Consider the following 15,084-nt stretch of genomic DNA (forward strand, 5'->3'; position numbering starts at 1 on the left):
CCGGGGCGTCGCACCTCAGGTGTGTCCAGCGCCGAGGCCCCGCCGGTGCCGACTAAGCTGACGAGGTGGGCGCGGGGCGCAGGCTTAGACCGGGCTGTGGTCGGGGGACGTGGGCGCGGCCGCGGCCACGGCCAGCGCAGGGGCCGCGGCGACAGGCTGGGCCAGGCGTGGCGGGAAGAGCCTGTCGTCGAGGCTGGCCGCCAGCTTATCCAGCAGCGCGCCCGGGGGACCGGCGCACAAGCCGGAGCCAGGGCAGCCGCCGCCGGGCTCCTCCTCGATGACGGGGATGGGAGGCGCGGCCGGGTCGTCGCCCACACGGACGTCGGGTGGGCAGTCGACGCTGTCTCCGCGGCGCAGGGGTGCGCGTGCGGGGCGGGGGGCGCCGGGCTGGGCTGCGGGTGGGGCGGAGGGTGCGGCACGCGTGCCTGGGTCGCTGTGCTGCCGGCCGCGCTGCTGCCACTGCTTGCGTGTGTGGGGGTGCGGGTGTGCGCGCGCGCGGTGGCGCGCTGCGGCGGGAGGGGCGTAGTCGAAGTGCGGGTCGTGGCGCAGGAACTCGTGGAACAGCGCGTCTGTCTTCTCATCGATGCTGTAGTCGCGGCGCGGGGCGCGGCGAGGCCAGGCGCGCGGGCTGCCAGGCCGGGCGGGCGCCTCGGGCGTGGGACCCTCGAAGCTGCAGCCCACGGTGGCTTCGCGGCCCAAGCTCGTGAAGGAGGAGCGCTTCTCGGGCGCGCTGGGGGGCCCGTCGTCGCCCGCGCCGCGGCCCTCGATGCTGGCGTAGCCGCTGTCCATCTGCAGCAGCTTGCGCGGCCCGCCCGCCTCGCCGTCCGCCGTCCGTGGTGTGGGCGGCGGCGAGGGTGGCGGGAAGGCGGGTGCGGCGCCCCCGGAGCCCGAGCTGTCGCCGCTGCGTACCGAGTCGCGGTCGTTGCCGCTGCTACTGTGGTCTGAGGCGGTGGCCGCGTGCAGCTCGAGCGAGGCGCGCAGGCTCCAGATGTCGCGATAGATGGTCTGGGCCTGCTCTGGCTCCGCGTCTCGCTCACCATCTGAGTCTTGCTGCTGCTCAGGCCCCGCGCTGACGCCGCACTCCGGGGGGAACTCGGGGCTCGCTCCTCCTGCGGCGCCCACCTCCTCGGCTGCCTCTAGCCTGCAAACCAGGCCACAGCCGTCAGGAGGCAGCCCAGGCCCCCCGCACCCCCTCCCCGGCCACCCTGCCTCTGGGTCCGGGAGGGTGGGCACGGGTGGGAACCCTCTAGGGTTGGCCAGGCCCTGTGGAAGATGATGTATTTGCATGCTGCCTGTTCACTCTGCACTGGATGCTTTTCGAGTAAACCCGGAGCCGTCCTGGCGCCTGCCGTTCAACCAGGGCCTCTTACAAAATGTGACCAGAGCATCTGCTGCCACTGCAGGAGGTTGGCCCCTCGCCCAGAAAGAGTGAAGGCTGTTCTCGGGAGATGGCCTTCTTTGACTAAGAGCTTCGTGTACCAAGGGGTGGCTGGGGATGGACTGGACCAAGCAGGGTCCAGCTCAGCCCCTACGCCTGGGTGACTCTGAGTGTGTCGCCTCAGCCCCCCGCCAGACTGACAAGTAGCCAGGAGGAAGATACACACGAAGGAAGTGTTAACTACCCAGACCAGGAAATGCCCAAGAGTCGGGAGCCCTGCTCCCGGGATCCAGTTCCCCATCCCACTGACGTGGGCCCAGAGCTTCAGCAGAGTTGTCCTTGGGCTGGGGGAGGGGGTACCGCTGGCAGAAGTGGTCACAGCAGTTTCTGAGTAGCGGCCTCCAGCCCTCAGGAGCATGGACAGGCAAGAGGGACCCTGGGGCCACAGCGGAGCCCTTCAGGCTCCACCAGGAAGCAGCGATACCCACGCGGACACATACCCACAGCGGCCCTACTTGAGCAGGCATTCTGTCTTGGAGGCCCCGCCCGCCCCTCTACCCTTACCCAGTCTCCCCCTGCTTCCCTCCTCTGGTCCGTGCTGGAGAGGTGGCCCCAGCGAGGCAGCCTCCGGGAAGGACGGTGGAGCCAGAGGAACACGAACACGACCACCTGTCCGAAGGGCGGGGAGAGCGCTCCCTGGGCCACCTATGGGGGACGGGGTGGGGCAGGGGCCCACCCCTAGCACCTCTATCTACTGAAAAATACCTGCCGAGAGTGGGGGGCGGGCTGGCGGGGCTGGCGGGGCTGGCCAGGAAGGGGCGGGGGCTCGGGAAGGCCACGGTGTCGCCAGCGCTGGCGATGTACTGGATGAAGTCCACGTGGGGGGCGTCCCCCTCCTCGTGCTCCATGCTCTCGCTGGCTGCCCGCTGCCGCTGGAAGTGGTGTCGCTTGGGGGAGCCTGTGCAGAGGAAGGTACAGCAGCCTGCCTGGGCCCCTCCCACTGCGGGCCCCACCCCCTGACCCCTGAGCCAACAGAGCCAGCCTGGACCAGGTGAGCATGTACCCAGCCGTGCAGGTGGGGAAACCAAGGCGCCCAGGGCAGAAAGACCAGGACCGAAAGCCCAGCAGCCAGGGCAGGCGGGACTGGAGGTGCCAAGGTGGCAGCATTGGTCCGAGTGGCCCTGGCAGGCAGGTGTGGCCAGAGCACAGCCTTGTCCTGGACACCAGGTAACAGACACAGCCCAGCTAGAGTGCCAAAGAAGGCCGAAGGTGGGGGAGAGTGAGGGACAGGTGAGGGGGGAGAGGTGACGCCCTCTCCTGCCAGCTCCAGCCCTGCCGGCCCAGGGCCAGGACCCTCCCACAAGGGAGGCCTCAGTGGGAAAGCCTCAGGGGTGGGGATGACAGTCACCCAGCAAACAGGTTCTGGGTGCTTCTGTGCCTGCATTTGCCTATAATCAACCTCCCGAATCACAGGCTCTGTCTGGGCTCCCAATGGCACAGTGGGACGAGCCCTCCCCTCCCCTCCCCTCCCCGGCCAGGAGCACTTCAGCCAGAACTGACCCCTCCCCCCACCCCACAGCAGCTGGAGCCGGGCCCCAACAAGGGGACTGGCACTGTCACTAGCCACGCACCTTCCCTGGCCTCCAACACTGCTCGTCCCCTCGCCCCGCCTTTCCTGGCAGTGGGACCCACCACCTCCGCCACAGGGCAGCAGGCACCCCAGCGCCTGGCCCCGCTGAGCTCCCATGAGCAGGGATGGTTGTAGCTGTTGGTGCCACCTCCCCCCCAAGACACACATGCATGGTCCTTGGGTTGAGGTTTGGAAGCCCTGTATCCAGGGCCCCGTACCAGGGGTCTGCAGGATCGAAGGCCCACCACCTGTAGTTGTAAATAAAGTTTTATTGGCCAAAGCTGTACTCTTTTACACGCCATCTAGGGCTGCTTTCACGCCACCGCAGCAGAAACACTGACCGCAGAACCAGAAACACACCATGCAGTGCCTCGTAGGTGACGCTCGCTGATGCCCGCTCTAGCCTGACAACCCCTTGTTTTACCGGGGCTCAGCGTGCAGCCCTGGCTCTTCCTCTTGACCAGCTCTGACCTTGGGCGAGATGCCCGCTGGTAAGCGGGCGATGCCGGCCAGCATGGGGTGGGCGCTGGGGACCCCTCCCAGGGTGCAGAGCCGCCTGCTCCACATTCTCCTGGGGCCGCCCCTGGGCCTCACTCCCCACCAGGGACCACAGCTCACCTCTCGTGTCCAGACTGGACGCCCGCTGACTGGGCTCCAGCTTCCATTTCTTGACTTTGAAGTAGGGGCTGGCCCCATCCAGGCTGGCGTGGCGCCTCAGGCGGGTGAAGAACTGCAGGACGGGGCCTGCCCCAGAGGCTGGGCCCGCCTCCCCAGGCCCTGCTGCAGCCCCTGGCCCACCAGGCTTTGCACTCCTGGCCCCTGCATCCAACTGTGAGGGAAGAGGGATGCTCTCAGACCCCCCAGCCTCTCCCTGCTGCACTAGTGCCAGCCCAGCCCAGGCCACCCGGCACTCACACAGAAGGCAGAGGAAGAACAGGGGGCTGGGGGTGGGCTGGGGCCTCCTCCCCCCGAGACCCTGCCTGAGAGGCTCCCCAGGGCTCGGCCAGGCACTGGCCACCTCTGTTCCCCCAGCCCTGGACACAAGGGGTCCCGTCCCCTGGGCTGAGATGGGTCCCTGACCACACCCTCTGCAGCTGTTGGACTGCCCTGTGTGCAGGTGAGCCAGCCGTGCATGTGCCCTGTGTGCCACCTGCCCCTCTTCCCCCCAAGCTCGGGGACCAGGCAGGGGGCCACAGGCTGCCCCGTCCTGGAGTGGGATGGGGGATGCATGCGCGGGGGCCTCACCGAGGCGCCTTCCCCAGAGTCACTGGAAGCCGAGGGGCTGATCTCGAAGTCGGCAGGGCCCACGGCCGAGTTGTAGGGGTCACCTGGCAGGGCGGAGCTGGGGCCCACAGAGCGGCCGGTGAGGGCCTTCCCCGGGGGCTGTGGGACAGAGCCGGGGTGGGGAGGAAGCAGTGACAGGTCAAAGAGCACGGGTGGGGGGGATGCGTGCTGGACCCGCCACCCGCTGGACCCGGCCAGGCCCCACTCCCCACCCGGAGGTGAAGGGCGCAGCCAGAGGGTGGGAAAAGTGGTGCCTGCTGGGGGAGGGTGGGCCGCCCCTGAGCTCCGGGCCAGCTGCCACCCCCAACTCACCTGGAAGATGGCAAGGCTGGCCTTGGGGGCGGCCGTGGGGTGGGGTGTGGCAGTCGCACTGGCCTCGCCTGAGTCACACTCGTGGATGGTGACGATCTTGAGGGGCGGCAGGTGCAGGTGGGTGAGGCGGGCGTTCTTCAGGTGGTGGAAGTCCCCCTCGGTCAGGGTGTACCTGCGCCCAGCGCGCCTGCCCGTCACCTTGGGCGAGCTGGGTCCCTCTGCCCACACCCCAGCGTCCTCCCCGGCCCCACCGTCACCCTGCCCGCCGGGAGTGGGGGACAGCCAGGCACCGGCGGGGGCCAGCTCCGCCCCGCAAGCCCAGCGCAGCAAGGTGACCTCCCAGGTGAGCCCCGGCACTGGGCCCTCCTTACCGGCGGCCCTTGTCCTGCGCCTTCCGGCTCTGCTCAAACAGGGCCGCCTCGTTGAAGGACACCCGGCGGCCGGTGGAGCTGGTGGACAGGAAGCGCTCGGTCTCGGCGTCCTGGCCCTCGGGCTCCTCCCCCCTGAACTCGGGGTCTGCGAGGAGAGCCAAGAGAGGGTGGGCCCCGGGTGGGCCGCGCCGGGCGCCGGCGGGCGGCTGGGCTGCGGGGCCGGGTCGGGAAGGGAGCGCCGAGGGCCCGACTGACCACCGGGGGCGGGGTGGGGGTGTGGAGGGCACTCGCTCATCCGCTCACACACTCACTCACGCAGCACGCGCCTGTGAGCACCTACGCGTGGGCTTAAGGAAACAGAGATGAGTCGGACTCGAGCTGCGCCCAGTCTGGTGGGGGAGACAGACAGACACAGATGGTCAGGCGGCCCGGGGGCGGGGCGGGGGGGGGGCGGACAGACGGGCGGCGACAGGCCTGGCAGGGCTCCTCACCTTGGGCAGGGCGGGCGCCATTGTCCAGGTAGCTGGTGGTGGTCTTCTCTGCTTCCTCTGTGGCTCTGGGGAGGGGCAGCAGGAGAGCAAAGTGGGCCAGAGGACCCAGGGCGCTGCCCACGGGGTCCCCCGCAGGGCTCATGGCCACCGGGGCATCCTGAGCTCACGGGAGCCCACTCCCTCGGACCCACCCCATTCTCCCAGGCTCCTGCGCAGACACGTGGGCACCGTCACTCAGAAGCAGGCCCAGCGCCCCTGCGGCGTGGGCTCTTAGGCTGACCTGTCCCAGCTCCCCTGCGGGGCAGGTCGTGGGGCTGGGGGCCCGCGCACCTGTGGACGCGCCTGTGGACTTCCCAGCAGCGCCTGCAGAGCAGCAGCGTGCCCGACAGCACCACGAGGGTGCCCCCAACGAAGAGCGCCATCACCACCACCAGCAGCATGTAGTTGTCCAGGACAGGGTCGGGCTCCCCCTGCGGGGCCAGCGTCAAGGGTCAGGGCCTGTGGGCGTGGACTCTGGCGGCCCCGCCCCCCACACCCCCCTCACTCACGGTGGGGCGGCCCGTGGCGTTGTCCCACGTCGTGGTCAGGGCGACCGTGGTGGAGGTGGTGGCGGCCGTGGCCATGGTGGCCGTGGGCTGCATTCTGAGGCTAGGAGGAGGGGCCTGGAGGGGCAGGGCCTGCTCAGCTCCAGCTCCTCTGTCCCTCCTCCCGCTTTCCCGGGAGCTCGAGCAGGGGACCACACAGGGCGGTGACTCACGAAGAGGTGGGGAGGAGCCCCGAGGCAGCCCCCACCCGGGTCAGATCAGACATCCATGTCCCCATCTTTGAAAAGGGGGAGGCGCGTGCGTATCAACAGCTTCCCCAGCCGGTGGGGCCGGCCCGGCAAGGTGGCATGGGGCCGGAGCCCTGCCCAGGAAAGGAGAAGTGCCTCTGCGAGGAATAGGCAAATTGAGGCTGTCAACTCACTCCCGCCAGACCCCAGGGGCCCTGCCTGCACCATCAGGGAGCGGGAGGGGCCGCCTCGGCCCCAGGAGACTGGTTCCAGAATAGCGGGGACTCGGGCCATCCCTGGGGCTGGCCAGCCCGGGGAGGGGGTGGAGGGGCTGAGCGCCGGGACTCCAGGTTACGACTCCTGGATGTACAGGTTCCCCCTCCGCCCAGTACCGGTGGGAGTGAAAAGGCCAAAGGAGGCGCATCTGTTCCCAACCCTCAAGAATCTGGTTCCCATGGCGACTGAGCTAGCAGGCCAAGCTGGGGGGGGGGGGGGCGGGTTGCCAGGGAGCACTGGGGAGGGGAGGGGGCGCGGGGGAGGGAGGCCTCCTGCAGGGGCGGCTGGAGCCAGCCCCGGGCGGCAAGATGGCTGCTGCCGCCGCCGCCCGCCGGTGCCCGGTCGGCCGCGCGCCCCCGCCGCACCCGTCCCCGCCCGAGCCGGCCGGGCTCCACGTCTGCCTGGAGCCGGGGGCACTGAGGCAGAGAGGGTCTCAGTTCTCGGGAGAGGGACTGCCTGGACCTTGCACCTGACCGCCCTCCCCAACACGCGGCTCTTCCCGGCGGGAAGGACCGGTGGCCGCATTCTGGAATCTCGGGAAACCGAGTCCGGGGCCGGGACGACCAGCAGCCCTGAGTGGGCACGGCGCGCGGCCCGTCCCCACAGGAAAGGGAAAGCCTGTGTACAGGTTCCAGCGCCCCCAACCCTTTGGGACTTTCACCCTACTCGACAGCGGGGGAAACTGAGGCCCATAGCAGGGGAGGGTCCGGGAAAAGCCAGGTGTCCTCGGCACTTCGGGTCAGAGGCTGGCCGCGGCTCCCCTGCATTCTCGGGGGAGGGGGCGCCTCTATGTAGGTCGGGAAATGAGTTCAGGTTAGGGGGGAGGGAGCAGAGGCACAGGGACGATGACAGGAGACCAGGAAAGACAGCAGGAGGCCGAAGGGGAAGGGAGGTGGACTCCTAGGGAGCAGGTGGGGACGGGAGACCAGGGCGGAGGTTGCCCACGGGCCACCCTAAAGTCCTGCCGGGCCTCGGCTCCCGATCGGGCTCGCCACCGCGCCCACCCCCGCGTCCCCAACCGGCCCGGGGGACCGGGATGGCGAACGATGAGATGCAGAGAGCCGACCTCGGGCACATCTCAACCCCGGGCTAAGCCCGGGGGCGGAAACGCCACGGCCCTCGCCGAATTTCTCAGGGGGAAACTGAGGCTGAGGGAGGGCGTGGGCGAGGGTCCCTCTCCGGGCCGCCGAAGACGGGTGCAGAGCCTGGCAGGTTGGCCCCCACGCCGGCCCTGGCCCCTCCGCTCCCTGCCTCCGGCCTCGCCGCCTCGCGGGAGAGGGCCGGTGGTCTCTAGCCAGGGCGGGCCGTGCGGCCTCGGCCTGTCCCCCGCCCGCCCCGGTGCAGCCCCAGGCCCGCGCGCCTACCTCAGCGCCGGGGCGCGCGGCCCATGGGCGGCGGGCGGGCTGCTGCACGGCGCTCCCGGCGGGCTCCGGCGCCCGGTAGCCGCGGAGCAGGCGGAGAATTTATGAATGGAGAGCTCCGCGCGCGGGGGAGGCAGGCGCGAGAGGAGGGGTCACACACGTGACCGCGCTGGCGGCCAGCCCGCTCCGACCCGCTCGGCGCCGCCCGGTGCTGCCGGGTCCCCGGCCGGCCGCCCCCACCTCGCTCGCCGCCGCTTCTCGCTTGCTCCGCGCCGGCCACCGCCTCCCCGTCCCTTCCGGCGGGGGCGGGGGGCGGAGCCTGTGCTCCTGGGCGCCCCCTCCCCACGCGAAGCCGCCCTCTCCCGAGGCAGCTGAATCTCCGCCCCCGGCCCCTGAGGCACGATTCCCCGACCTTCACTGGATCCCCGGGGACGGGGCCCAAAGGGGTGTTGGTCCCAGGGCGCACGACTCCCCGCGGCCTGGAGTCCGGGGGTGCCCAGACTCCCTAACCATCGCTTCCCCGGTTTGGGAGTCTCCGGGGTGCACAGCCTAGGGGCTCCAGGGCACATGTCCCATTTTTCTTCCCCTACGTGGGCAGCACTGTCAGGGTTGTCTTGTTGTTAGGATGAGCAGCAAAGATAATGGAACACAACGCATTCTGAGTGCCACCAGGGCTTGCCTGGGGTGGGGTGACAACAGGACTACCCCTGCAGAAACCCCATGCCTGGTCAACCCCAAGCTGCTCTTTCTCAGACAGTTGTGCCTCATCTTTCTAGATGCTCAGGCCACCAATCTGCCACCAGCCAGGTCGGGGTCCCATCCCAGCCTGCCAGGCCTTGTGTTCAGCACAGCACAATGGCACCCCTTTCTCCTCCAGTGAAAGAGGAAGGCCCAGTCCAACCCCAGGGCCTTTGCACGTGCAGGTGCCAGGCCCGGACAGCTTGTCCCCTCCGGAGCTTCCTTCACCTCTTTCCCAACGACGAAGTCTTCATCTCCTCTTGACTCCCTTTGCTAACAAAGCAACTCCCACCCCACATTCCGGAACTCTGCTGCGCTTTGCTTCTCTCCGAGGCCCTGCACGTCTTTGCCTGTTACTTGTTGCTCTGCCTTGTGTCCCTCCTCACCCCTGCCCCCACTGCGGTGACCTCCAAAAGCAGTTCATTTACAGCTGGGTCCGAGAGCAGAGCATAGCACAGGGGCAGCACCCTGGAGAGAAGGTGTGTGTCCAGTGGATGAAAGGGTGACACAGGAGGGCAAGGGGCAGTCAAGTGGACAATTACCCGGGAAGGCTGGCTCCAGGCGTGTGGGAACTGCATGGGCAAAGTCCCTGAGGTCCCCAAGTGTGTGGGCTGAAGGTGAATGTGTTGGAGGACCAGGGGGAGGCAGCTTGTGTTCCCAGCAGGGGAATGATGTGGTCCCTCTGGCTGTTTGTGGAGAAGGTGCCCTGGTGAAGCTAGGGGAGGAGCCTGTGGCCATCCAAGTCAGTAAAGGTAGCTGCAGGGGCCGAGCTGGGTGGCTTGTCGATGGGTACACCAGAGAATTCCAGGATAAACCCGGGTTGGGGACCTGAGTAACAGGTGATGCGCCGACCCCTTGGCTACCCTGGAGTGGGGATTAGAGACAAGTCCAATAGATGGGTCTGAGAAGCATATGAAAATAGGCCTCCATTCCAGTAGGATCCAGGGTTCCGGGACGAGCAAGCCGTGCACAGGACGCACCCCTAAGAAATGCGAGCAGAGCTTCCCTCTGCACACACCTGACTAGGGCCAGGATGCCCAGCGCATAAGGACTGATTCCACGAGTACCTCTCACAGCGCTGACCTAGAGAGGGTGCGGGGGCCTGGGCGCCAGGCCCCGGGCCTCCCTGGTGTGGGAGCCTCTTTCGGCCACAGCACCTGCCCAGCCACGAGCCCAGGTGTGACCCACCCCCACCCCCACCCCCCGCGCCCTGCACCCGTCCGCTCCTCACCCAAGGCCCTTCCGGATGTGGACCCCAGCCCGGTCTAGCCGGACTCCACGTTTTCCCGGAGCCCAAGGTGGGGGCTGGGGCCCAACCCGGGGTGCCGACCTGCCCGCGCGCGGGGGCGGAGCGGTGACGTCAGCGCCGCGAGCGAGGCTGCGCGGGCCGAGGTGACGTCCGCGGAGCCCAGGGCCGCCCGCGCACGCGCCCTTGCGTCAGCAGCGCGCGGAGGCGGTGGCCGGGAGGGGCTGCGGGGGGCGCATCTCCGGGCGCGGCGCGCCCTCTGCCGGCGCCCTTAGGGGTGCAGCCAAGAGATTCCTACACCGCTGGACGCTTACGGGAGCTGGACACTCCGCCTGGGATACCGTTCCCGGGACGCCTGCACCTCCTACAATCACTGCCTGCCCCATCCGGCCCCCATACTCTTTTTCATTTTTAAGTATTTGTCACCTCCTAACATACTGTACAATTTATTACGTTGAGTGTCTGTTAAACGCCCCCACCACCCCAAACTAGAGCAGGAATCTTAATATTTCCCTGATGTCTCCCCAGCGCCTGACATCCAATGAGCGCCCCCAAAATCTTGAATTAAGTGTCTCTTTCTCCGCGCGGGCTTCTGGTGCTCCCCGTGCAGAGCCGTGTAACCGACCCCCACACCTGACCACCGGGCTGGGAGCTCTTGCCGGAAGGAAACTACAACCCCCAGCATGCCGCGCGTCCAGGCGGTTCGCCGTCTTCAACATCGCGCACAGCGCGCCGGTAGTCGTAGTTCGCGCCTGCGCCCTCGTCGGGATTCTTCTCCCAGAAGTCCTCGAGCGTCGTCTTCCTCGACCTCCAGGCCGCTGGCGTCCAGCCGGAGTCCGCCCGCTCCTGCTCTGCTGTCCGCCGTCCGCCCTCCATCATGCTGCCCGCTGCGCTCCTCCGCCGCCCAGGCCTGGGCCGCCTCGTGCGCCAGGCCCGCGCCTACGCCGAGGCCGCCGCCGCCCCGGCCCCCGCCGCGGGCCCGGGACAGATGTCTTTCACCTTCGCCTCACCCACGCAGGTTCGGACGTCCGCCGGGCTCGAGACCCCATTCTGGACCCCGCGCCCCTCCCCCGTGTGGCCCAGGATCCGAGCCCCCAACCCTCAGGTCGGCGACCCCCATTGCCGACCCGCGCCCCTCCCCCGTGTGGTCCGGGATCTGACCGCCCAACTTTCAGGTCGCTCCTCAGCCTCCCATTTCGATGTGCGCCCTTCCTCACGTGGTTCAGAACCTGAGTCCCTGGGCACCTTTCTTGTACGCTCCTCCCCAGGTGGCTCGCTGGTTCTGCCTTGACCGCGCCTCCTTACCCGAGGGCTAGGGTGCCTGGATTCCATTGTCAAGTAAACGAAGGCGCTGCAGTCCTGCACGAGGACCCCACCGAAGCATCGGCTGCCTCCGTGTCCCCCGTCAGCTTTCAGTCTTGCCTTGGCTGTTTAACTGCGGGGGAGACTGACTGCTGTTCCCCGAGGGACTAGCCTGAAGTGACCCTTTCTTTATGTATCTTGTCTAGGTGTTTTTCAACGGCGTCAACGTTCGACAGGTGGACGTGCCCACGCAGACCGGAGCGTTTGGCATCTTGGCAGCCCACGTACCCACACTGCAGGTCCTGCGACCAGGGCTGGTTGTGGTCCACGCTGAGGACGGCACCATCTCCAAATACTTTGGTGAGTTGATTGGGAGGGCAGAGGGAAGGGGCTGGGTGGGAGATGCTTGTCTCAACGGGTTAGTTCTCGTTTCAGTTGGCAGTGTCAGGAAGGGCACCAAGGGTATAGAACTCCCCGGCACTGGGCTGGGTGTGGTTAGGGATGCAAGTGGTCAGCAGTGGGCCGGGCGGGGGCCCATCGGAGGAGAAAGGATCCTCAATTCGGAGGAGGTTTTCCACAGCGTGGCCCCAGCGGTACAACCCAGACTGGAAATCAGCTTCAGCTCACTCCTAACCCTGGCTCAACTCCTGGGCTGCTGGGCAAAAGGAGGGGGCTCTGTCCCCATGTCCAGTCTACAGTAGATGCACTTGGTGGCCCCTGTTCACTTGTGTGCTGGGGCCTTTGGATCGTGGAGCCACGCTGTGTGGTCACCCTCCTGGCCCTGCAGGGGCTCTGGGGCTGACTGTGTCCCCACACCCGTACGTGGACCTCTCACTCCCCCTCCTCCTGCAGTGAGCAGTGGCTCAGTCACGGTGAACGCTGACTCTTCGGTGCAGTTATTGGCTGAGGAAGCCGTCACACTGGACATGTTGGATCTGGGGGTGAGTGTCCCAGGGGAAGCTGGTGCTCCGAGCTGCCACGAAATCCCCAACTGCAGGGAGGGAACAGGTACCGGGCTGGGCTCCTTGCTTCGCCCTCACCCGCCACCCATCCCCTGCAGGTGGCCAAGGCGAACCTGGAGAAGGCGCAGTCGGAGCTGTTGGGGGCCACGGACGAGGCCATGAGGGCCGAGATCCAAATCCGCATCGAGGCCAACGAGGCCTTGGTGAAGGCCCTGGAGTAGGTGGTGCACGCCCCATGCTGGCTCCGGCAGGGAGACTGGGCCAGAGCTGGGCAGGGGATGGCCTGGCGTGAGGACCCAGTTCCTGTGGGTGCAGGTTGTCTGGGAGGCTGGGGGAGTGATCCTGGGGGAACCATCCTCTCTAGGAAGCCACCAGGGGGCAGCGCAGTGCCGGCGCCTGCCCAGAGCGCCTTTCAGGGCTCTGCCTCTCTGTGGTGAATAAACCAGGGAAACAAGCCAGCTCTGGTAGGCCTGGGGGCTGGCGTCAAGGTCGGGCACTTGCCCTACCCGTGGGGATTACTCTCACCCCGGAAGGCTCTTCCACTTCCTAAGATCTCCCCAACCTGACGTGCTGGCCACCACTCCTCTGCCGCATCTGCCGCAGAGACCTCTGCTCCCAGCCACCGGCAACGGACAGCCTGCTCCCTGCCCGAACCCTCATTAAACACCTGGAATCCAGTTTGCATACGCTGACTTTATCCTGCTTGGTGGTGGGCTTGGGACCCAGCGCGGCCTCTCCCCCAGTGTCCTGTGTCTGCGCCGCGAGGTGGGGCAGCCAGCCTCAGCCTTCCCAGCTCAGCAGGCTGTAGTCTGAACCGCTTGGGGTGTTGGCGGTGCGGGCTCAGCTCGCAAAACTAGACTGGGTTGTGGGAAGGCTGTTGGCTGTCACGCCGGGAGGGTGGGCACAGGCGAAGGTCACCAGCCAGGGCTGGGGATGGCAGGCAGCAGCGTGGCTGCCACTTCTGGGCTGGGCCTGGGCTGCTGGACAGACATGAGGCTCTGCCAGGTTCCAGACTGTGACGCCTGTCCCGTGGGCTCCCCGGCCCCGCCCCAGCTGCACTGGGAGGGGGTGGGTCCTGCCTGCTCCAACGGAGGCCCTGCCCTGTGCCTGCCTGGCCTGTGGGTGGCCCCAGCTGGCCAGGTGCCCGATCCCTGATGGTGTTGGCACCTCCGTGGCACCCGGGCCCCTGGACTGGCCCCAGATGGGTGGGGTGGCCAGGCGGGGGCGGTCCTGGCACCTTGAAGCTTCAGGGCTGTCCCATTTTTTTCAGCCAGTAACTCACTTTTGCAACCATGGGGGTGACCCAGGCACTGGCCACCTCCTTGTCCCCCTCCCCGGCCTTGGGTCAGAGCAGAGCTGGTGGGGCATTTCATGGGGGTGAGTGTGTGGGAAAGCTTGGGCCTCTCTGTGTGTCACCGGCAGCCAGAAGGTGACGGAGAGGCCACTCCCGGGCTTGTCATTGGCACGGGTGGGCTGTGTGGTCTTGTGTCACGATCTTATGCGAATGACTGTCCCGTAGCTGCCTCGGAGGCTCGATGTCTGGGGAGTCTCCAGGCAAGCTTGCGGCTCTGGGCGGTGTCCGTCTGGGGCTCGCTCCTTCTGTGCAGGTGAGGTCCAAGCAGCTGGCCCCCACTTCCTCAGGAAACCCCAGCTCAGCTAAAGCTGGGACAGCCGTGGGGTCACAGGTGCAGCCCCACTCCTCCCCTCCTTGTCTCCCGGCTTAGAGCCCAGGTCTTCGAGTTCCTGGACTGGCTTCTCATCTGTTCTATAAATAAGAGCAAGGACACAGTTGGGGGCTGGTGGGGGACTGTGGGAGGAGACCCTGGACCAGTGGTCCCCACACCAGGGAACCTGCCTGCACCATCACCCCCTGAGGCCACAGCCCGGGGCTATGGGACACAGCCACACAGCTAGGACCCCCAGCATGGTGCAGGCCCCCTGGGGGATGTGCACGCCTCAGAGCCCGGCTTGGGGACACCTGCGCCCTGACAACTTCAGGAACAGCCTGTGCTGGCCAGGCTGCGTCCTGGGGTGGGAGGCACCCAGGGTGGGATGGGTCACAGGGCCAGGAACCAGGGGTCACGACCCCTTCTGAGAGTGCAGGCCTTGGGCCTTGTGGGGGCAGGCGGTGCCCAATGGTTCATCTCCTTCCCAGGAAGGGGTCCCCTCATGCTTTGAGTGCGCTCACGGCCTGGGACTGCCCCCCATAGCACAGGGATGCTATGAGTGGGAGAGAACAGGCCTTAGGCTGATCTGGCACGTTTATCAACTGGGACTTGCAAAGCCAGGCAGGGGCCACTGGTCTCCTGTGTGTGTGACCCTCAGGGGCCCCATGCCAGGAGACAGCCCACTTCCCTGCAGGCAGACGAACCAGCCCCAGTGAGATCACAGACCCGTTGGAGGTCTCAGCCGCACCCCACCCAGCGCCACCTGTCCACCTGAGGGTCCCACCTGGCCTGTCCCTCCGTGAGCCCTCCAGCGTTCAGATGCTCCGGCTTCAGAGTGCACGGTCCCCTGTGCTGCCTTCCTGCTCTCTCTGCAGGCAGAGCAGGCCAGGCCCGCAGACCCTCAGCCCGGCCCCATCACCAGGTCTCGGGGCACTCGTGAGAGCCTCCGGTGCTTTGCGCTCACTTGCTTCTCATCTGAGCACTGTTCTGTTTGTCTGGCAAACTCCTATCCGTGCCTCAACCCCAGCCTCCTGATCCCTCCCTCAAGCCCAGCCCTGACCCTATGGGGCTGGGAGTGTCTGGGTGTGCCTGTGAGAGGGTGGGGGGCCAGAGGCTGCAGGAGCCCTTGGGTGGGAGCAGGAGGCAGACCTGGAAAGGAGCACAGCCCTGGGAGGGGCCCCCAGGGCAAGGCTGGGGGCGGAGGTGGTCGGGTCAGATAAAGGGAGACACCAGATAAGTGGACAAGTGGCCTGGGGTCCCCCTCCTCTGGACAGAGAGGGAGGGACGACTGAGA

The 15,084-nt window shown here is 67.3% G+C and overlaps 2 protein-coding genes across 2 annotated transcripts; one reads left to right on the forward strand and one right to left on the reverse strand.

Annotated features, from left to right (window-relative positions):
• Positions 1 to 84: 84 nt before the first annotated feature.
• CBARP (CACN subunit beta associated regulatory protein) lies at positions 85 to 6,107 on the reverse strand (the record flags this gene model as incomplete). The annotated part of the gene is made up of 9 exons (XM_082835769.1): positions 85 to 1,141; positions 2,144 to 2,336; positions 3,627 to 3,837; positions 4,254 to 4,391; positions 4,605 to 4,776; positions 4,976 to 5,120; positions 5,467 to 5,531; positions 5,797 to 5,936; positions 6,015 to 6,107. 9 exons carry the CDS (start codon positions 6,105 to 6,107, stop codon positions 85 to 87), a joined length of 2,214 nt encoding a protein of 737 aa, XP_082691895.1.
• A 4,528-nt stretch (positions 6,108 to 10,635) lies between these two features.
• Positions 10,636 to 12,800, forward strand: ATP5F1D (ATP synthase F1 subunit delta). The gene is made up of 4 exons (XM_082835853.1): positions 10,636 to 10,877; positions 11,368 to 11,521; positions 12,014 to 12,102; positions 12,222 to 12,800. Exons 1-4 carry the CDS (start codon positions 10,737 to 10,739, stop codon positions 12,342 to 12,344), a joined length of 507 nt encoding a protein of 168 aa, XP_082691979.1. The 5' UTR covers positions 10,636 to 10,736; the 3' UTR covers positions 12,345 to 12,800.
• Positions 12,801 to 15,084: the final 2,284 nt, after the last annotated feature.

The sequence above is a fragment of the Leucopleurus acutus genome (genome assembly GCF_964270905.1).
Source record: "Leucopleurus acutus genome assembly, chromosome: 3".
NCBI lineage: Eukaryota > Metazoa > Chordata > Mammalia > Artiodactyla > Delphinidae > Leucopleurus > Leucopleurus acutus.